The 23518-nt window shown below is 41.3% G+C and overlaps 2 protein-coding genes across 3 annotated transcripts; one reads left to right on the top strand and one right to left on the bottom strand.

Moving 5' to 3' along the window:
* Window positions 1–84: 84 nt before the first annotated feature.
* aarsd1 (alanyl-tRNA synthetase domain containing 1) lies at window positions 85–11900 on the bottom strand. 2 transcript variants are annotated; one of them, XM_036946360.2, is made up of 13 exons: window positions 11450–11900; window positions 8482–8610; window positions 8198–8357; window positions 7973–8030; window positions 7690–7846; window positions 2773–2889; window positions 2435–2565; window positions 2239–2305; window positions 2058–2149; window positions 1659–1713; window positions 1383–1477; window positions 1007–1188; window positions 85–609 (listed from the first exon to the last, which is right to left on the bottom strand). In XM_036946360.2, exons 1-12 carry the CDS (start codon window positions 11486–11488, stop codon window positions 1062–1064), a joined length of 1227 nt encoding a protein of 408 aa, XP_036802255.2. In that variant the 5' UTR covers window positions 11489–11900; the 3' UTR covers window positions 85–609; window positions 1007–1061. The 2 variants fall into 2 exon arrangements, with proteins under 2 accessions (XP_036802255.2, XP_036802256.2); XM_036946361.2 differs by having other exon boundaries at window positions 974–1188; window positions 11450–11897.
* A 38-nt stretch (window positions 11901–11938) lies between these two features.
* LOC110491471 (putative protein PTGES3L) lies at window positions 11939–18811 on the top strand. Its single transcript, XM_021564948.3, has 7 exons — window positions 11939–15765; window positions 16015–16128; window positions 16394–16460; window positions 16621–16722; window positions 17051–17140; window positions 17234–17296; window positions 17441–18811. Exons 1-7 carry the CDS (start codon window positions 15725–15727, stop codon window positions 17447–17449), a joined length of 486 nt encoding a protein of 161 aa, XP_021420623.1. The 5' UTR covers window positions 11939–15724; the 3' UTR covers window positions 17450–18811.
* Window positions 18812–23518: the final 4707 nt, after the last annotated feature.

The raw sequence follows: 23518 nt of genomic DNA, 5'->3' as shown, positions 1-23518 counted from the left end.
CACTAGCTGGCACAGCCAAAGCCATAACATTTTATTTTAACCTTAATGCCTAACCCTTGCCTTAAATTAAGACCATTTAGCCAATTTTTGTTTTCATTCATTTATACGATATAGTAACAATGTACACCGAGTGTACAAAACATTAGGAACACATGTTCTTCCCATGACAGACTGACCAGGTGATTCGAATAAAATTTTACTTGTCACATAAAAACAAAATACTGCAAAGTTGCCCTAGAGCTAGAAGCACGGCCTTTTTGATTTCTCCTGTTAAATCCACTTCAGTCAGTGTAGATGAAGAGCAGGAGACATGTTTAAGAAGTATTTTTAAGCCTTGAGACATGGATTGTGTACGTGTGCCATTCAGAGGATGAATTGACAGGACAAAATGTAAGTGCCTTTGAACGGGATATGGTAGTAGGTCCCAATGCAGAGCCTCTTCAGTGGGTCACGAACTGCAATGCTGCTGGGTTTTTCCACAAGCAACAGTTTCCTGTGTGCATCCACCACCCAAAGGACATCCAGACAACTTGACAACTGTGGGAAGCATTGGAGTCAACATGGGCAGGCATCTCTGTGGAACGCTTTCAACACCTTGTAGAGGCTAGTCTGAGAGCAAAGGGGGGGGGGGGGGGGGGGTGCAACTGATTAGGAAGGTGTTCTTAATGTTTTGTACACTCCATGTACACAGTTCCTTGATTTAGACTGTACACCGAGGTCGGAAGTATCATTACTTAGCAAAGCACATGTTGGAATTCATTGTGATGTATTTTGCATAGTTCTGGAGTGTTCTGGAGTGGTTACTACCAGGCACAGCCACAAAGTCATCAAATCTGATTTTAAACCTAACCACACCGCTAACCCGAACCTTAAATTAAGACCAAAAAAGCTCATTTTTGTTTTTATTAATTTTACAATATAGCCTATTTTGACTATGCAGCTGGCCTATCTAGCGGAATAAATGTCAACCTACTAGGAAAGCTGGTCGAGAACTGCAGTGGGTCACCTTTGTTGTCTGTATGTAGTTGTGGTCATCATGTGCTTGAGTTTCCAGTCATCCATTACTGCTCGTTCTTGCAGTGTTCCTGTATTAGGGTCTCCACCTCCCCTCGGCGTGCCATGCTGTTTACTTTGCCCTGGAAGCGCCCGTTCTTCCCAGCCCCTTTGCCCTGGAGCATCTCCAGCACTCTGAAATACAGACACAGCACGAAGTTGTTAAACATTTCAGACAAAGTCTTTGTTTGAGTCTGAAATATTGACTATTTAGTTTATTCTGCAGAATAAGAGACCACTTTACATCAAGTCGAAACTCAAAACATCCAAGCTCCTGAACAGGAGCCAATCAAATGGATTTCCTAATGCCGAGCCCAATCAGTTCTTACCGTGGTCCCAGTTCAGACACTTTCCCACTGGGTCCTGCCAGCAAGAACAGCCCTGGTCCTTTCTCCTCTCCAACAGTCAGGAAAACCAACGTCTCCTACGAGACAAAAAAATAAATAAAAAAGAGGGATAATGGTATTTTAGGTATTCATAACACAACTACTCTTAATTTCATGGTACATGGTACATGAATCATGGTACAACACTACTTACAGTAAACCTTAGATGCATTTCACTAAAGCATATTAGACACGGAACATAAAGAGTAATAATCTTACCTCAGTGCCAATTTCATTGGCTATGATGCTCATGAACTCGTTGTCACCCTCCTTCCTAAACAGAGAAAAAAGGATCTTGAATATTTTAATAAACTGATGAAAATTGTCAATGACAGACTATCAGCCAAGTCATATCATCTGTCCATCAAAAAATAGAAGTAAAGAAAAATAAGATGTTTTTATTGTTACATACACTGGATAGGTGCAGTGAAATGTGTTGTTATTGCAGTCAGCCATAGAAGCACAGCGACCCTGAAGCAAATGAGTGTCAAGTGCCTTGCACATCGACAGATTTTTCACATTGCTGGCTCGGGAATTCGAACCAGCGAACTTTCGGTTACTGGCCCAATGCTCTAACTGCTAGGCTACCTGCCGCACTCTATATGGAGAGACCCTCACTTGTGTAAGGTAAAGAAGTTGCCCCTCTCTGGGTTGGACTTGAAGTTCTGGGCTATTAGAACAGCCACGTCTCTCAGTAGGCCCAGGTTACTCTGTCAAATGAAAACAGAGTTTGTTTAATGATTAAATTGAAGGCAGAATAGGGGGATTTCAGAGCAACAGAAGGTTTTCAATAGCTCACTTTCTGTAGACCCTTAACAGTCTTCTGGATCTTGTCCACTGTATCAACATGATCATCTGGGCCCGTTCTGTCAAACACAGTCCAATCAAGTGTTAGAGACTTTATTTCTTAACATCTATTGCATTTTTAAATCACTATATATAATTTATAGCACATTAGGTTCTTGCCACATTCAGCTTTGCCTCACAGAACTCACTTGAGGAGGGATACCAGTGAGCGTTCTGTGCTGTAGCTTTTCTCAGCATACTTCAGGACCCGGTTTCCCACTAGAAATAACAGATTAGTTTTGTTCTTCTTTCCTTTCTCAGTCCCCAGGAGTTTTATGACCTAAAACACAGATTCAAATCTGTCAAAAGTGAGAGGAGCGTTACATCCATAAAGCCATATTAAGCCACATTAAAAATACAAGAGGTGAGCTACATAGTAAACCCATCAGCAAAGTAGGAGGGGAGGCGGTGTGGTTAGGACATAAACATAACCCCATAATGTAAAGGTGACAGTGTTTGAGAGTTGTGTATGGTCTGGAGGTTCCACCTGTAAGTGACTGAGGTTGGACACGTGGGTCCCACAGCACATGTTGACGTCAATGCCCTCGATGTCAATGATCCGGATAGGCCCCGCTGCGTCATCCGGGAGACCGCGACTCCTCACCTAGTAGATATACAACACGACGAGTTAAAATATACAGTAGTCATTCCACACAGCTCATGGGTTAATACGTCACAAGGGAAGTCAACACAGCTTTGGCAAGACTGGAAACCTTGGGACAATAAGGTTCTATCTGCGCAAAGCATAGTTCTGAGATATTGAGCATCGAAGTTTTCACATCCCAGAACTGTTTTGTAGTGAATTCTTTCATAAACCATCGTTACCTTAAAAAAAAAAAAATACCAAAAGAGTATAAAAATCCTAAAAACATTTTTAGGGGGTTGCAATCGCAGATAGAACGTTATGGCTCTCAAATGTCAATCTGGGTTCAACCATAAGGTCACAGAATGTTTAAATTATTTCAATAAAAACTAGACATTTAATGATTAAATAATATGAATACCTTTCTGTCTTTCTAAAAGCATCAAAAATATTAATTCATGTTCATCACACATTTGTTGAAGCGATAGTTACCGAAAATGACAAATACACTATGTCCAACGGATAACTTGCAACATTGCTAAAGCTTAGCTCGGGATGAGTAAACATATATAATTTTCTGGTCTCTGACACAAAAAGTAAACTATACTTGCTAGTTATCAATAAAATGTGGTAAGTTTGTACATTTTGTGAAATACCCCTTCCATGGAGGTTTTCATATTGACATAGAACAAGAATTTTGTTTTTGTTTTTACCATAGAGCTTCTTCCCAAAAAGTGGTGGGAAAAAAGGTGAAGGTGAACCTTCGCCCCAGTCTGAGGTCCTGAGCGCTCTGGAGCAGGTTTTCATTAAGGATCTCGCTGTACTTTGCTCCGTTCATCTTTCCCTCACACCTGACTAGTCTCCCAGTCCCTGCCTCTGAAAAACATCCCCCCAGCATGATGCTGCCACCACACTTCAGTGTAGGGATGGTGCCAGATTTCCTCCAGACGTGACGCTTGGCATTCTGGCCCAAGAGTTCAATCTTTGTTTCAGACCAGAGAATCTTGTTTCTCATGGTCAGAGTCCTTTAGGTGCCTTTTGGCAAACTCCAAGCGGGCTGTTATGTGCCTTTTACTGAAGAGTGGCTTCCGTCTGGCAACCCTACCATAAAAGGCCTGATTGGTGGAGTGCTGCAGAGATGGTTGTCCTTCTGGAAGGTTCTCCCATCTCCACAGAGGAACTCTGGAGCTCTGTCAGAGTGACCACCGGGTTCTTGATCACCTCACTAACCAAGCTCATTCTCCCCCGATTACTCAGTTTGGCCGGGTGGCCAACTCCAGGAAGAGTCTTGGTGATTCCAAACCTCTTCCATTTAAGAATGATGGAGGCCACTATTCTTGCAGACCTTCAATGCTGCAAAAATTTTTTGGTACCCTTCCACAGATCTGTGGCAACACAATCCTGTATTGACGCTCCACGGACAATTCCTTCAACCTCATTGCTTGGTTTTTGCTGATATCAAATCAAACTTTATTTATCACAGGTGCCGAATACAACAACCTTATCGTGAAATGCTTATTGTGAAATAATAACAATAACGAGACTATATACAGGAGGTACCGGAACAGAGTCAGTGAGCGGGGGTACAGGTTAGTTAAGGTAATTTGTACATGTAGGTAGGGGTGAAGTAACTACGCATAGATTATCAACAACGAGTAGCAGAAGTGGACAAAAGGGGGGTTAATGCAAGTTGTCCAGTGGTGATTTGATTAATATTTCATCAGCCTTATGGCTTGGGGGTAGAAGCTGTTGAGGAGCCTTTTGGTCCGAGACTTGGTGCTCCGGTACCACTTGCCGTGCGGTAGCAGAGAGAACAGTCTAGGACTTGGATGACTGGAGTCTTTGGCCATTTTTTTGGTTGAGTTGGTTGAGGTTTTTCCTTTGTGTAATGAAGAAGTACCATAGCTCAGAACGAGAGTCACTTCATGTGTACCTTTTGATAGAGGCGCGTAACCAGAAAAGTAGGGTCAGTGTGTTTTGCTCCTGTATTGAACACAGATCATCCCGTCTTCAATTTGATCGATTATATACGTTTAGAAATACAAAAAGTTGTATTACAAAAGTAGTTTGAAATGTTTTGGCAAAGTTTACAAGTAACTTTTGAGATATTTTGTAGCGACGTTGCGTAAGTTGGAAGCGGTGTTTTTCTGGATCAAACACGCTAAATAAATTGACATTTTGGATATATATCGATGGAATTAATCGAACAAAAGGACCATTTGTGATGTTTATGGGACATATAGGAGTGCCAACAAAAGAAGCTAGTCAAAGGTAAGGCATGATTTATATTTTATTTCTGCGTTTTGTGTCGCGCCTGCAGAGTTGAAATATGCTACTCTCTCATTGTTTACAGTTGTGCTATCATCAGATAAGCATAAGATGCTATTTTGCCGAAAATACTTTTTGAAATCTGACATGTTGGCTGGATTCACGAGTGTAGCTTTAATTTGCTATCTTGCATGTGTAATTTAATGAAAGTTAGATTTTTATAGAAATTTATTTGAATTTGGCGCTCTGCATTTTCCCTGGCTATTGACCATGTGGGACGCAAGCGTCCCGCCTACCCAGAGGTTTTTTTTGTAAAAGGTTTTGTTCACATCGGCTGCTGAGAGCATTATCACACAGACATCCAGAACAGCTGGTGCTCTCATGCATGATTCAGTGTTGCTTGCCTCAAAGAGAGCATAAAAGGCATTTAGCTCATCTGGTAGGCTCGCGTCACTGGGCAGCTCGCGGCTGGGTTTCCCTTTGTAGTCCGTAATCGTTTTCAAACCCTGTCACATTCGACGAGTGTCAGAGCCGGTGTAGTATGATTCAATATTAATCCTGTATTGACGCTTTGGTTGTTTGATGGTGGGTCTGAGGGCATAGCAGGATTTCTTATAAGCGTCCGGATTAGTCTCCCGCTCCTTGAAAGTGGCAGCTCTAGCCATTAGCTCGATGCGGATCTTGCCTGTAATCCATGGCTTGTAGTTGGGATATGTATGTACGGTCACTGTGGGGACGACGTCGTCGATACACTTATTGATGAAGCCGATGACTGAGGTGGTGTACTCCTCAATGCTATTGGATGAATCACAGAAAATATTCCAGTCTGTGCCAGCAAAACGATCCTGTAGTGTAGCATCCACGTAATCTGACTGCTTCCGTATTGAGCGCGTCACTGGTACTTCCTGCTTCAGTTTTTACTTGTAAGCAGGGATCAGAAGGATAGGATTATGGTCAGTTTGCCAAATGGAGGTCAGGGGAGAGCTTTGTATGCATCTCTGTGTGTGGAATAAAGGTGGTCTAGGATTTCTTTCCCTCTTGTTTGATATGCACTGTCAACTGTGGGCCCTTATACAGACAGGTGTGTGCCTTTCCAAATCATGTCCAATCAATTACATTTACCACAGGTGGAATCCAAGTTGTAGAAACATCAAGGATGTTCAATGAAAACAGGATGCACCGGAGCTGAATTTAGAGTCTCCTAGCAAAGGGTCTGAATACTTATATAAATAAGGTATCTGTTTTTTCTTTTTAATACATTTGCAAACATTTCTAAAAACCTGTTTTCACTTTGTCATTATGGGGTATTGTGGGTAGATTGAAGAGGGGGAAAAAACGATTTAATCCATTTTAGAATAAGGCTGTAACGTAACAAAATGTGGAAAAAGTCAAGGGGTCTGAATACTTTCCGAATGCACTGTATAGTTTTGAAATAAGTATTTTTCAAGTCCCAGATCTCAGAACTGTTTTATGATGTCTTGGTCTTTCATGATTCAATAAGTATATCACCTTACATACATTATTTTGATTGACAACCCAGCATTGTGTGATTGGAACAGATAGAACCTCATAGCACCAAGTTAAAAGGTGTTTGCGCAGATAGAACCTTGATGTTTTTTTCATCGTAATCCCCCCCCCAAAAAAAAAAAATCTGACATACACTACATGACCAAATGTATGTAGACGCCTGCTCGAACATCTCATTCCAAAATCATGAGCATTAATATTGAGTTGGTCCCCCTTTGCTGCAGTAACAGCCTCCACTCTTCTGGGAAGGCTCTCCACCAGATGTTGAAACATTGCTTCCAGTAAGCCACAAAAGCATTCGTGAGGTCGGGTAGTGATGTTGGGCGATTAGGCCTGGATCGCAGTCGGCATTCCAATTCATCCCAAAGGTGTTCAATGGGGTTGAGGTCAGGGCTCTGTGCAGGCCAGTCAAGTTCTTCCACACCAATCTTGACAAACTATTTCTGTATGGACCTCGCTTTGTGCACGGGGGCATTGCCATTAGGATTCCACCTTTCCCAAACTGTGCCACAAAGTTGGAAGCACATAATTGTTTAGAATGTCATTGTATGCTGTAGTGTTAAGATTTCCCTAAGGGAAACTAAGGGGCCAGCTTTAGCAGGGCAGAAATTTGAGGAACTGACTTGTTAGAAAGGTGGAATCCTATGACGGTGCCACACTGAAAGTCACTGAGCTCTTCAATAAGGCCAGTCTACTGCCAATTTTTGTCTATGGAAATTGTATGACTGTGTGCTCTATTTTTACACGTCAACAACGGTTGTGGCTGAAATAGAAGAATCCACTCATTTGAAGGGGTGTCCACATACTTTTTTATATATAGTGTACCTCACATGTAAAGGACCACCTATAGAGCAACTACGCAATAACAATTTTTTACCAAAATGTCAGATAGAAACGTATAGTCCCAAAAGCGACGTGAAATATAGAGAAATTGTGCATAGTGACATAGCTGCCTGTATTATATTATACTGACAACCTTTTCTCTGGTGCATTTTTTTGTGTTTTCTCAATATGAATGATGCCCACCTGTTCCAATGCAGGGTCATCTAAGGAGAGGACCTGAACAGCGACGGGAACATGAGCACGTATCTTCTCATTGACTGCTGCCTCGAGGGCCTCCATCTGGGCAGGCTTCATTGAGGGAGTGTCCAGCTCTATGGTGCTGCGCTGACGCCCCAACTCCCTGGAACATGCCAATTCAAGAGAAAGATTGATGCAAAAATGCTAACTTCAATTAATGGTCATGTTAAAAATGAAATTATGTAGCAAGTGCCTACAAGTGCAGGCACTGAAATCAATGCATGTTTACCAGGATGTGGTCTTGTACCCAAACATGGATTCTGCAATAGCTGTTATTAGATGTTGCCCTAAGGACCAAGTAAAAACAAGTCAGGATTTATGCAACTGTACCTTCAAGTAGACTATACTGAACGCACCGCTTAATCGTACTGCATAAATACATGTCATTGTTTCCGAGAAGCTGAATTGTACAGTTTTGCACTGCACATATGGTAAATCCTGTCTGTGCTCTTACCTGAGTGTTGCTGCATGTGGTCAAACCTCCGCTCCCAGTCCACCTTCAGCTGCACCTCCTGGCCCACCTCTAGAGCTGAACTCACAAAGTGCACAGCCTCAGCTCCCTGCCTCGTCACCCGCAGCACCGGCACATCTCCAATCAGCCCGTGGTCATCTGGCTAGTGATCGAAGATACTAGTTGTAAGCCTGTGTCCTACCACTTACAGCACACCACAACACCCCATCCTTATCTCACCAGAAAGAGGGGTAGTTCAGTGAACATTTGGACTTTCCTGTACTTACCTGACCACCTCCCTCAGGAAACAATATGGTGTCTTGGAGCTTGACATTGAAGCCTTTAACGGTTTCTTTCTTGCCATTGATTTCTTGTTTCATTTCACCAGGTGAGCAAGCCACCACTGAGGTGACAAACTGCAGAGAGAAAGACAATTTGCAACACTATGATGACAGTCAGTTGAAAACACCTCATTTATGCCAAGGAAAAATGTACCCAGTCAGTGACTCTGGCATTTGGAAACACATTTAGCTTGAACAACAGCTGGTAGTAGCACAGACAGAATGAGCTTGTTACCAGTATATTTGGTAGCACAGATATCTTGGTTTAATTCAGTATCTTTGGAAGTAGCTATTTCATACATCAAAAGAGAGCAATGAAAGAAACAGCGGCTGTTCGGGCTTGAAAACAGGACTACTTTAAATTTCATGAAGCAGAAAAATGTGCGTTAGGATCATAAACAAACAGACACGTCAGTTAAATCTGGTCTATGCCAGCTAGCTAGCTGTTAGCTAGCTTGATTTCAAATCAAAATCAGTCACACGCGCCAAAAACAACAGCCTTACAGTGAAACGCTTACTAACAGGCCCTTAACTCTATTTCTTGAACTGCATTGTTGGTTAAGAAAATGTTTACTAAATAAACTAAAGTAAAAAACAAAACAAGTAACAATATATTTACATAACAATAACGAAGCTATATACAGGGGTCACCGGTACCGAGTGAATGTGCGGGGTACAGGTTAGTCGAGGTAATTTGTAAAGTGACTATGCATAGATGATAAACAGCAAGTAGCGGCAGTGTAAAAACAAAGGGGGGGGGGGGTCACTGTAAATAGTCCGGGTGACCCTTCAGTTGTTTAGCAGTCTTATGGCTTGGGGGCAGAAGCTGTTAAGGAGCCTTTTGTTCCTAGACTTTGCGCTCCGGCACCACTTGCCATGCGGTAGCAGAGAGAACAGTCTATGACTTGGGTGACTGAAGGGGGAAAAGGTGTTGTCGTGCCCTCTTCACAACTGTCTTGGTGTGTTTGGACCATGATAGTTCGTTGGCGATGTTGACACCAAGGAACTTGGAACTCTCAACCCGCTCCACTTCAGTCCTGTCGAAGTTAATGGGGGCCTGTTCGGCCCTCCTTTTCCTGTATTCCACGATGAGCTCCTTTGTCTTGCTCACATTGAGAGGTTGTTGTCCTGGCACCACACTGCCAGGTCTCTGACCACCTCCCTATAGGCTGTCTCATCATTATCGATGATCAGGCCTACGACTGTTGTGTCATCAGCAAACTTAATGAAGTTGGAGTCGTGCTTGGCCACACAGCTGTGGGTGAACAAGGAGTCCAGGAGGGGACTAAGCACGCACCCCTGAGGGGCCCCAGTGTTGAGGATCAGCGTTGCAGATGTGTTGTTGCCTACCCTTACCACCTGGGGGCGGCCCGTCAGGAAGTCCAGGATCAGGATGCAGGGGGGGGTTTAGTCCCAGGGTCCTTAGCTTAGTGATAAACTTGGTGGGAACCATGGTGTTGAACGCTGAAGGGCAGTGTGGAGCGCAATTGAGATTGCGCCATCTGTGGCTCTGTTGGGGCGGTGTGCGAATTGGAGTGGGTCTATGTCCTGGTAATTCGTCTGGCCCCGCGGCTTTGTGAATGTTGACCTGTTTAAAAGGTCTTGTGCGCCACCCTATGGGACTTCCAATCACGGCCGGTTATGATACAGCCTTGAATTGAACCTGGGTCTGTAGTGCCACCTCTGGCGCTGCCTTAGACCACTGCGCCACTCGGGAGCCTGAGTAGATGAGAACTCTCTTGGTAGATAGTGTGATCTACAGCTTATCATGAGGTATTCTACCTCAGGCGAGCAAAACCTCGAGACTTCTTTAATATTGGACATCACGCACCAGCAGTTATTGACAAATAGACACACACCACTCCCCTCGTCTTACCAGAAGTAGCTGCTCGGTCCTGCCGAAACACAAGAGAAACAAGCCAGCTCTATATTCTCCATGTCGTCGTTTAGCCAAGTGTTGGTGAAACATAAGGTATTTAAGCAGTAAGGCCCGAGGGGGTGGTATATGGCCAATATACCACGGCAAAGGGATGTTCTTAAGCACGACACAACGTGGAGTGCTGGACACAGCCCTTAGCAGTGGTATATTGGTCATATATCACTAACCCCAGAGGTGCCCTATTGCTATTATAAACTGGTTACCAACGTAATTAGAGGAGTAAAAATACATGTTGTCATACCCTTGGTATATGGTCTAATATGCCACGGCTGTCAGCCAATGAGCAATCAGGGCTCAAACCACCCAGTTTATAATACAGTTATTAATGTCCGTTGGTAGGTCAGTCAAATCGTAGGTCGTACAGTTTGTTTTCCAATGATTGTATGTTGGCCAATAATACGAGGGTAGTGGTGGTTTATCTACTTGTTGGAGGCATTTTTACAAGGCACCCCGCACTCTTCCCCACCTTTTCTTCAAGCTGATGATGGGGATTTGGGCCTTGTCTAGACAAATCAGTATATCCTTCCTGACTCATTAAAGAAAAAAAATATTTGTCCAGTTCGTGGTGAGTAATTGATGTTATGATGTCCAGAGGCTCTTTTCAGTCATAAGAGATGGTAACAGCCACATTACGTACAAAATGAGTCACAAACAATGCGAAAAAAACAAATTGCAGAGTTGGTTAGGAGCCCGTAAACCGGCAGCGGTCCCCCATTATTGTGTGACTAACGTGCTTTTTGACTGACATTTCATCATGGCATTGGAAGACTATATATAGTGTAAACAATATTTCACTCTGCCTGTCAACTACTAACGTTATCTAACTAAAGTAGGCTACACACACAAAGAGATTACATGTTACTGTAGGAACGTTAACTAGCTAGCTGTAACCAGCTAACAGTAGCAAGCTCCCGATTGTACCTGCTCTTTAAAAAAAGCACAAGGTAGACAAATGTTACTCTCTCTCCCTCATACCTCTTGCATGTAACAGTCCCTTTGACACTGAAACGCCATTGAAATAAATTTAAATAAATATAATGTAATAAATCCACGGTACACTATGCAGAAGCTCACTAGCCAGAACTTAATGAAATCACAAGTTGAACGGTGCAGCCCAATATGGCGACCCGACTGGAGTATGTGCAGCGATATTAGAGAAAGGAAGAGATAGGAATCCCTTTAGGCAATCAATGGAGGACCTTATAAGGCCCCACACAGCAATGTCCACAAAAAGCGTTCACGTTGTCATGCTGCGTCACGCGGTTGCTATTTGGTGTTACAGATAAATGAGTCAACTTGCATCTCGGAAAATAGTGAGATTTGTAATTTGTAAAAAGATAGTTTATGCGAAAGTTGTTTTTTTGAGCTAGCGCCCATTCACTCCTTGAAGGAGAGCTCTCCTTGTCTCAATATACCAGAATGCACCGCGAGGCCCTTTGACGACGCATAGTCAACGTACACAATGGGCGTTAATACGATCTCAATTGAGTTTCCCCATCTCCTCAAATGTGTCTCTAGTATCAGTGAGTGGGTGTGTTGAAAGGAGTGGATCAGCTAATTGGGTAGATTTTTTGTCATTCAATATCATTTTTCGTCGCTGATTGAGCTACACCACGAGACGATAAATCTGCGACCAGTGCACTGGTATTGTATCGATGTGTCTGAAAGTCGGCATTGCAAAATAAGTGAGTGGCTCACCAGCGATGGGTTTAAAACATTCGTGGATGGATGAACAGCGACGGGTGTAACATCAGCGCTCTGTTATTGGTTGGCCCGGCCAGAGCCAGGTGCACCGCGGGTCAGTTTAATGTTTACATAGCAGTTTAAGAGAAATAACGTGGCAGGTAAGGATAATTCATGTAGAAGGTTAGGATAATTAACGTGGCAAGTTAGGAGAATGGCTTAGCGAAAATGCGATAGTTGTCAACAATATCAGGGTGACAGTCACAGTAAACACGCACATACAACTCATGAAGCAACAGTACACTCATTACCAATCATTTTAATAAAAAATAAACAACCGTTAGTTTTACAACTGTAAATGTACAATTACGAAAACAGAAGTCCAACCTCTCGCGGGAAGTTAGCATGAGGTAGTTGCTTGGTAAGAAACGGAAGAAAAAAAACACAGCTCAATCAAAACCGTCTAACTAGCAGTGCTTTCGACACCCACTGCTTTCCACAAGCCTGCAAGCCTGCAATTCGGGGCGTTCCTCCCTCTAGCATCCCAGTAGTTATTTTATGAACACCCCCTCCCTTCGAGCACCACATCATGCTTGTGTGACACTTTGGAATGTGGGTCAAAAGGGAAATAATAATAAGTATTTGAGTTTTTTCGCCCCTGCCTACAGAAGACCTCCTTGCTAGCTAGCAGGAGTGATAGACGGTGTCCTTCACTCCTGCCTGCCCTCACCGTTATTAGAATAACTGCAGATAAAAAGTGAATGAAAGGTGTGAATGAAGGACTACGGTCGCCCCCACCTCACTCATGCTAGGTAGCTAACTATCTAGCTTGCTAGTTAGTGCCACTGTGTGCTAGTTAGTTAGCTAGCACACGGGGTTGCTCCCGCCTGCTGCATACCGGAGAAAACCATTGCCGACAGGCACGGTCTACCGGTAGTCCCGCCTCCCACTAGCACAGCAGGCGGGGGGAGGCTGGGACAACACTGTGTACTTGTTAGTGTAACAGTATAGCTTCCGTCCCTCTCCTCACCCCTACCTAGCTCGAACCAGGGTTTTTCTGCACACATAGACAACAGTCACCCTTGAAGCATCGTTACCCATCACTCCACAAAAGCTGCAGCCCTTGCAGAGCAAGGGAAACAACTACTTCAAGGTCTCAGAGCAAGTGACATCACTGATTGACACTCTATAAGCGCGCACCCCGCTAACTAGCTAGCCATTTCACACCGGTTACACTCACCCCCTTTTGACTTCCTCCTTTTCTGCAGCAACCAGTGATACAGGTCAACAGCATCAATGTAACAGTTTTGCTTCCGTTCCTCTCCTCACCCCTACCTGGCTTCGAACCAGGGACCCTCTGAACACATCGACAACAGTCACACTTGAAGCATCGTTACCTATCGCTACACAAAATCTGCAAGGGAAACAACTACTTCAAGGTCTCAGAGCGAGTGACATCACTGATTGAAATGCTATTAGCGCACACCCCGCTAACTAGCTAGCCATTTCACACCGGTTACACTAGCTTGATAGTTAGTGACACCATGTGCTAGCTAGCACACAGTGTCACCCCTGTCTGCTGTGTACCGGAGTCCTCTTTAGGACTAGCTGGCTAAGCTAGCACACAGTGTCCTTCACTCCTGCCTGCCGAACACCTGACCTTAGCATCATTAACAGAAAACAATTTCCGACAGGCCACAGTCTAACGGTGTATGGCTAGCTACCGTTGTGGCCCCGCCCATTAACGTCCCCTACTGTACTGGACCGTCCCCGCTTCCCGCTTGGCCTATCTTATACATTTATCAAAATAAGTATGAAGAGAGGTTGCTGCAGATGCAGGAATGCCCACATGCAAGAACGCCCCGAATTGCGGGTCGCAATTGCACCCTTCTCACAAACCCACTACTTTCCTTTCGACACACCCACTTGCCCATACTCCAGTTGCCATATTGGGATGCAGCTACCCCCTTCTCGTTCTTTTGGCAGCAAAGAAACAGGCCTGTGTGCAGTACATTAACATTTCATAGAACATTCAATTGAACGGCAACGGTGCTGTACTGAACAACCATTTAAAAAACTGAGATGTGTTGGGTTGTGGCTTCAAAATGCACCTCTGCGCTTTAAATACATCAGTCATTGCTTCAAGCCACACCCTCGCACACCCACCGAACAGAGCAGACACGCCTCAAAGTCTGTTCGAAAGAATGTACAAGGACATTTTGGGGAAACATGGCGTTCAGTTTCTAGCCGTTTCACAACATAGCAAACGTTCAAGCGAAATGAACGCACTTCAGTAGCTAGCTAGGTTGTGATGGAAAATGTCGTCTGAAGAGAAAGCCTTGAATTGTACATCTTGTCTCATACAATCATTGATTCCTGTAGGTGCTGGGTAGAGACGATCATGACCCCCTCCTCAGACCTTTTGGCAGAACGCCCAGAATATGTTCTATAAGTTAAGATAGGAGACGGTGCCAGTCACATGCAGGAACCAAACGCTAATTATGAATTCATTATGAATAATGAATAAGCTAAATCATGCAAATATAACTTGTCTGTGAAAGCAGTATATAAGAGAACTAACGGGACTGCCCCGGGAGAGCTCCAGACTGACGTGTACTATGGTGCATTAAGTTTGTTGGAACCTCTCCAGCTTGCTGATAATAAAGAATGATTCATTTAATATTGACTTCAGGTGTCCCTGATGGTAATTTCCATGACATTAACATAAATTGTTGCATTTTAGATAACCCTAACCCTTTTCCTAACCTTAACCTAATTCTCCTAACCTGCTACATTAATGTTCCTAACCTGCTGCTTAAGTTCTACTAACCTGCGACGAAAAGTTAATTCTGGCGTTAATTTGACAAAAGCTGGATCCTCTTCTAGCCATGACCAACTAAGTTAGCAACTGTAGTATTTCCGATTTTCAGCTTCTGCATTCAAAATAAAAGCTGCCAAAATACTTTTCCCACAAAAATGGGTTCTTGCATTTACTGAGACAACTTATGGAAATGCAATGAAATTACAAGTATCCAGGTAATACTATTTTCATCCACTTTAGCTATTGAAATAATATGAATATGTAGCAATGTCCCACATTTTGTAGGCCTCTGGTGTGTGACTGTTGTGTGACTTTCTTCCACAACTTTGAGTCTATTTGTATTCCAATTCTGACCAAAAATAAGCATATTGACAATAAGTTCTTCAATCATATTTAAAAATGGCAAATGAGGCAGCTATCAGTTTCTGTCTGTCTTCTGGCAAGCTTTTCATTTTCCTCCCCCATCTTCTTGAGTTCACAGAAGGTGGGGTGGTCCTGGAGTGAAAACTGAAAATGCCCCTTCTTTCCAGAGAGTTCCACTACAGCCTATAGGGATAGGGAAGTGGAGGGGGGAGGGGATATGTACCCTTAGCAGCTGATACCAGCTGATCTAAAAATAGTGCAGGTCCTAGTAGATAGGCTGCTAACTATTCTGAGTAGGCTACTTGCTTTCTCAGTCAACTTCAAAAGAACCATAAATGTCCAGGAGCATATTATCTCCATAGAATCAACAAAGTACCAACAAGATGGCCATGTTACCAAAAAACCTTCCCAGACCAGAGGAGTGGTATGTATTGCTAAGAAGCAGTTTTCTAATTTGACAGACTAGGTTTATACACTAGCGCTGTAAAATGAAGTTTCCAGGTCTCTTACCCCATGTGCTTTTAGTCAGTCGGTAGATCCCTTGTAAATTGGGCACATAATGCAAATGAAAGTACATTTTGTTACATCATAATAAAATGGTATTAATGATTAGTCTGTTAACATATGCAGTATAACAATATTTTAATGATGATTTGTTTGTCTTTATCGATAGTCAAGGAGCACAGACTCTATGGTATGACAAGAAGAAATATGTAGCCATTAACTTCATGGTGCAAAACCCCAAGGATGTTGAGGTTGATATTCAGGATACCTATATCGTTTTAAGGTGAGTTTGATCAATTTGTAACCCTAAAGTATGTGATCGAGCAAGTTATGTTAGTCTAAATAGTGTCTAAATTGTGTGTGTGTGTGTGTGTGTCTATGTATGTGTGAATGTGCATGTGTGTGATTTTACAAACAGGCCTGTGTTATCTCTCTATAATGACTTGTACATTGCTCTTATAAATAGTATATGTTATTATTGTAAAGTGTTGCGTTATAGCCTACGTTTAATGACATTGTATGTCTCTGTGGATTTGTGTCTATGACAGTTGCAAAGACGTTGATGACAACAACATGTACAATCACATTTACTTCTACGACAAAGTCATGAAATTCGTAAGGACTTTTTTTTCTCATATCAAAGTTAATTTGCTCCTCACAACTAACATAGAAAACACTTTGCTTCAGTATTCAGCACTGTAATGTATTAAAAACCAGATATAAGTTACAGAGCATTATGGATACTGTAGTACATCACTGTGTATTTCTCTAACAGGACTCTCAAGTGAAAATCTATGATCGCAGTATCCACATCTTGATCAGGAAGGTTAAAGAAAATGTAGCATGGCCTCGCCTTCAGAAAGATGCCAATCTCAAGGTACTGGAACATTTGGTCTTCCGCTGAGAATAGTTAAGATCAATGTAAGGGTGGACAAATGCTTCATGTGTTGAAGGTAGACTCAGCAATATGACATCATCATTAACAGTGTGGCGACAAAGACAATTTTTGCCCAACCCTTGGGGCATGCTCACACTGGAAAGAGACAATTGTCTTGGCTGATTCAAATGATTTTATTGCTGACTTCTGAAAACAGAAAGTCACCATGCGATGCTATGAAGCCGTCATATTACAGAGTCTCTCTTCGACCAGAAAGAATGTCTATCAACATGTTCCCTCTCTTCCATCATTATTATGTCCCCTGTAGCCAAATTGGATGGCTGTAGACTTCGAAAACTGGAGAGACTGGGCGAACGAAGAGGATGAGGGAATGGCGGAGTACGAACAATATGTGGAAGTAAGTGTAACTCTGCCAAATAGGCTTATGTCTATGTTTGAAGGTTTGCACATCTTACGGAGTGTGACTTTAATTCATGGTTTTCCATTTCAGATGATTCAGGATATAGGGAGCAAGAAAGGAGCGCCACCTGCGATGGATGATCTTGATGATCTGGTTAGTACAGCAAGAATATACCTCCAACTCACCTAAAAGCATTTTCCAACAGTCCTTATTAGGGGCATATTTATTAGCCTACCTCTCACTTGTCTTTGTCAGAAAGTAAAGCGAGTTGATAAAATGAGTTGAATCTTTTCACAGAGTGATTGAACATTTCTGAAGAGAGCCTTTCTCTGCATTGGACGTGGTGGACGTGGTGGTCGGTCAAAGCCATGTCGATGGACTTTGTGTATTTCGTGATGATGGTTTGCTATGAATGTGATGTGAATGAATGCTGTGTATTGCTAAATGTGTTTTCACTGTTTTCTGTGTAATTTATCATGTTTTATTGAATGTGTTATTTATTAAATCAACTGAAGCAGGGGCATCATGCAACCCAAAAATCTGAGGGGGTACAAAGACAAAGGATGGCTGGGGCGTGGTGGCCATATGTTGGAGAATTGTGCATATTTCAAACATCTGAAATAGATTTTCCCTGCTATCTAGAGCCACATTCATTTTTCTTAATTCTTTGTAAAAAATATATGTCTATTTTTCCTGCATATCTAAGCTAAAATCTGGGTAAAAGATTGAAAGGAATGAGAGTCTTATTCAGTACATTTACAGTTATTGCTTATTTTCATAGTCTACCAACTTTTCCTGCAGGCATGCCTATAGGCATGCAGATAGTTAGACAAGCTAGCTACTTGATTGATAGCCTGAAATGGCCTCTTGGTAGTTAGTTGGGAGATTGGGAACCTATCTGGGCTAGCTAAAGCCAACTCTATAATATTGCTTAGTGATTACCTTTTACTGCAGTGGGCTAAATCAGGGTCACACAGAGTATTTCTGGGTAGTCTTAAACAAATCTACTTTGAAATAAAAGTATACACCTCACACAAATGGTTATGAGCTTAAAAAATGAAGACACCTGTTCCATGTCAGATATTGAGTTGACATGTGTATATTTTTTAGTTTGCATCCCAATACTGCACTTTATATACATCACAGAAGACTGAAATATAACAAAATGGTTTGACATAGAAACACCAGATTTTTGGTATTATTTAAAAATAAATTAAAAGGTTTAGTAATTATAAAATTCAAAAAGATATTAACATTCCACCCATGTGGCCACTAGAGGGCGCTTTGGTCATTCAACTGCAGAAAAGGGTCGACAAACAGGGCACGTGCCCCTGTGCCCCCTATGTGCATGACGCCTCTGAAATGAAGTCGTGTTTATACTTAACTGTTATGTAATAATCTAGTATATTGAAGCTTGAAATGTAACAGCCACATCACACCCTATAGGCCAAACAGTACATTAATTAATTGACTTAATCAATGAAATCTATATTTGAAAGGCACCTTTTGGATAAAAGCTGTGCACTATGAACTTTTGTATACTGCTAATACTGCTTTTAATTTGTTCTTGCTCAAAACAACGTTTTTCTGTACATAAGTTACAAAATAATTCTCTAAATATGGTGAATTCTCATTGCAGAAACAATAAATATTGGGGCAGCACATCAATCTGGTCCACACTGATTTTTTTCAGTGTGTAAAAAAAATACTGGTCACCAAATAATTTGGCCAGGTAAAACATTTTTGAACACACATTTCATGATCTGACGGTAGCCTACCTTTTGGGCTTTACATGGGAGATGTGTCATTTATTTCACGAGTCTAGGTCGATTTTCAAGCATTTGCAACGAAGAGTCGTTTGGGAGCCAAATGAGCCTCTCTATTATTTGAATGGAGACAAAACAGCCAGCTCACCGAAAAGACTTGGAATGCCCATCACACCTAATACCAGTAGGGGGCATCGTGGCACCCTTATGATGTGCACTCTGAAAATGTTATTTTATGGACATAACATACATATCAAGGGCTAATAACACATCCAATGCTAATTGTATTAATAGCCAGACATTGTTGGGTAAGTCATCTGTTTTACATATTGTAACGCTATATGGGCCACCATGTTTGAGTGGATATACACTTTTAAACTAAAGACTTTTAAACTTTTAAACTAAAGACACTTGACAAATCAATCATTCTTGTGATTGAAAAGCAGCCCATTCCATAACAGACATTTAGATTCCTGTTTGAATTTTTATTCATTTTTTATTCAGCCTTGTTTTGAAAAAGCTCAATCGTTGAATCTGTGTCTCATTAGGACACCATCTAAACTGATTTACAGTCCCCTATTGCATAGCTTTGAGTGGGATCAAAAACAAGTATTAGTGAGGTACTCAAATCAAACTTTATTTGTCACATGCGCCGAATACAACAGGTGAAATGCTTACTTGCAAGCCCTTAACCAACAATGAAGCTCAATAGGGTTCAGAAAGAATGACCAAATAAATTACAGTAATGAATCAAATGTAACACAATAACATAACAATAACGAGGCTATATACATTGTGTACCGAGTCAATGTGAGGGGGTACAGGTTAGTCAAGGAAATGTGTATATGTAGGTAGGGGTAAAGTGACTAATTGTAGATAATAAACAACGAGTAGCAGCATACTTTGAAAAAGGGACGACACTTTCGGAGTCTCTCTTTTCCCAATTAGCCGACAACGACTGTTCAGAATCCATGGCTACATTGCACTAATCTTACGGGCATACAGGTCATTCATTGCGGCTGTTAAAGAATGGTAAAAAAAAAAATGTCCAAGCGAACAAAACAGCGACCCTGTCTGTGTATTTTACCTTTATTTAACTAGGCAAGTCAGTTAAGAACAAATTCTTCTTTTCAATGACATCCTAGGAACAGTGACTGCCTTATTCAGGGGCAGAATGACAGATTTTTTACCTTGTCAGCTCGGGGATTCAATCTTGCAACATTTCGGTTACTAGTTCAACGTTCTAACCACTAGGATACCTGCCGCCCCATCTATGCTGTTTGGTCAAAAATAGTATGACATTGTTGCCGCCCGTAGCATTGAATGTATGGGAAGCCAGCCAGCATTTGGCCTCCCTTGATATTTAAAAATAAATAAATAATAGCCAATCAGCGTCGAGCTAAACTGAGCGAGCTCAGCTGTGAATGGTCCTGGCACACCAAAAAGAAAAGTGGAAAGGAAAGTCAGCTTGGATTTGGCTTCACACCAATCACACTAGTCACCTACCTGTCCCTTGCTACTCCCCCTATGAACATTCCCTCCAGTCTTTCCTCTGCCTCCACCCCAATGGACATGTATTTATTAATTACTGCTACAGTTGTTATGATGTATATATTTCTATTTCTATTGTTTTTTTAATGACCATTTTCACTATTTTTTTTCAATTACTCCTGCATGTTGGAGCTCCGAGCCTGCAACCGTGTACATGTGACTGTTAAATACTCTGAATCCCTGAATTGACAGAAAACTAGAATTGTTGCATCTCGTTGTGCTGTTATCCTTCGGTGGCAATCTTGTAAAATCGTCCCTTTTCTAAATTAGCCATGGATGGAGATAGGGATTCTGACATGTGGTTTGACTTAATTCTCAGTACTGGCCAATGATTATAACAGAGATTCTGATCCAACCATAAATACATACACTGTGCTCCTTGCCTGATAAGATGGACTTTCGATATGTAGCTAGATGTAGTAGGCTAATGTTAAGTAGCTGGCTTATCGTTGCCCATTAGAGGAAGTTAGGCTAGAGAGCAAGTATTTTAGCCAGGTATCCTAGGAAAACCAAAACTACAAGTGTGTACTTTATGACGGAGCCATAGACTGTTTAAGCAACATGAAGGAGGCGGATGGCATTGGCGTTTCTCTACAAGTAGGGTGAGTGAACATGTTTTTTTTTGTTGCACCTACGGACGCATGAACACACACACACACACACACACACACACACACACACACACACACACACACACACACACACATAAATCAGTTCCATGGACAGCCTCATCATATTTAGCTTACATTGATTGGACTAAATCGTTTTTGGTATATTTTAGTTGTCACTGTATTAGAATACGCATAGGTGATTAAAAAAATGCAATTGTCACGATACATAGGTTATAATTTGGCTTTTTTTCCCCCTTGCTTTCCTTCCCCGGTGATTTTACCCACACACTGCTACAGTCTGTTTCCAAAATGTTATTCAGTTGGCCAAGATTCTACTATGATTTACTATCCACGTTATCCAACGTTTGATCAAATACTGGGTGTAGTACTACATTATATAGCCTCTGTTTTAAGTCATTTTTGTGTGCTGACCAGGTGTGGTCAGACCTGCCCCACTGGGCACAAAATGTCTAGTTTTGATTTACATTTGGTTGAGTTGTCAACTAACCTGAATTCAGTGTGAAATAAGCCAAAAATGTCACCATGTCATACGATTTAGTTTAAAGGTCGGGTGAAAAAAATACAAAATTCCTTTGACTTTTTATGAATCCAATTAGTTTTCCACGTTGATTCAACGTCATCGCATAGATTGTTTTTTTCAATAACGCGGAAAGAATGTTGATTCATCCAGTTTTTGCCCAGTTGGACAGGTATCAATATAACACTCAACATTAATTAAAGATTTACTTTACTATTACTTTACTTTACTATTACTTTACTTTACTATTACTTTACTTTACTATTACTTTACTTTACTATTACTTTACTTATTATTACAGGTATCAACATAAACACTCATTTAAGCTTAACTACTACTTTACTTACTATTACTTTACTTACTATTCCTTATTATTACAGGTATCAATATAACACTCAACACTCATTAAAGATTTACTTTACTATTACTTTACTTTACTATTACTTTACTTTACTATTACTTTACTATTACTTTACTTTACTATTACTTTACTTTACTATTACTTTACTTTACTTTTACTTTACTTGTTATTACAGGTATCAACATAACACTCATTAAAGCTTTACTTTACTATTACTTTACTTTACTATTACTTTACTTTACTATTACTTTACTTGTTATTACAGGTATCAACTTAACACTCATTAAAGCTTTACTTTACTATTACTTTACTTTACTATTACTTTACTTTACTATTACTTTACTTTACTATTACTTTACTTTACTATTACTTTACTTTACTATTACTTTACTTGTTATTACAGGTATCAACATAACACTCATTAAAGCTTTACTTTACTATTACTTTACTTTACTTATTATTACAGGTATCAACATAACACTCATTAAAGCTTAACTACTACTTTACTTACTATTCCTTATTATTACAGGTCTCAACATAACACTCATTAAAGCTTAACTACTACTTTACTTACTATTACTTTACTTACTATTCCTTATTATTACAGGTATCAATATAACACTCATTAAAGCTTTACTTTACTATTACAGGTATCAATATAGCATTTATTACATCCTTGCTTCCAGGTAATAAGCCTTTCAGTAACACACCAGTCACTATAGTGGTAAGCCTGGATCATTAGCTGCCCTATCCCTACCATGAGCAACACCTAGTACAGGTATCAACAGTTGTGTCACTGCTATAGAACTTATGACTCTGATTTGATCCTGTTTTGAGTTATGCATTAGCTAACCTCACATCATGGGGCTGTTTTTATAGACTTTGGGCATTATGAGATTTCCAATGATGTAATACACTAGTCTAAATAAGGCTTTGATCCGCATTAGATCATGTTCAACAAGCTTACATTTTTAGTCATTTAGCAGATGCACTTATCCAGAGCGACTTACAGTGAGTGCGTACTTTTTCATACTGGTCCCCCGTGGGAATCAAACCCACAACCCTGGCGTTACAAACACCATGATCTGCCAGCTGAGCCACATGGGACCTGTAGAAGCTGTAGAAGTTATGCAGTGCCTCCACTGTACCTCTGGCAAGGCAAGCTTCAACGTATTACTGCAACAGAACATTCCCTTGTAGTTATTTTATTCAGCTCACACGTAGGATAAAAATCTCAAAAGAAATGGAATAGAAGATGATACAGGACTGTAACCTTTTGGTGATGTTAAAGAGTCAATGCTGGACTTGTAGCACCCACTGTAAGACATTTGCATTGAAGACAACTGTTTGTCATCTAAGGGAAGGATGTTCTCTCCATCTCATTATGTCCTTCTTCCCTCGGTCTCTGTAATACAACACACCACAGAGTCTCTGGTTTTGAGAAGTCCCCTTTAACTGTACATGGAGGCACTAGGACCAAGGAAACACCATCACTCTCCTTTTCCTCCCTCCCTCTCTCTCTCTCTCTCTCTCTCTCTCTCTCTCTCT

Source organism: Oncorhynchus mykiss, chromosome 16 (assembly GCF_057628025.1).
Source record: "Oncorhynchus mykiss isolate SJ-2025 chromosome 16, ASM5762802v1, whole genome shotgun sequence".
Classification (NCBI taxonomy): Eukaryota; Metazoa; Chordata; class Actinopteri; order Salmoniformes; family Salmonidae; genus Oncorhynchus; species Oncorhynchus mykiss.
The sequence above is the reverse complement of the archived record's forward strand: the minus strand, read 5'-3'. Positions and strand labels throughout refer to the sequence as shown.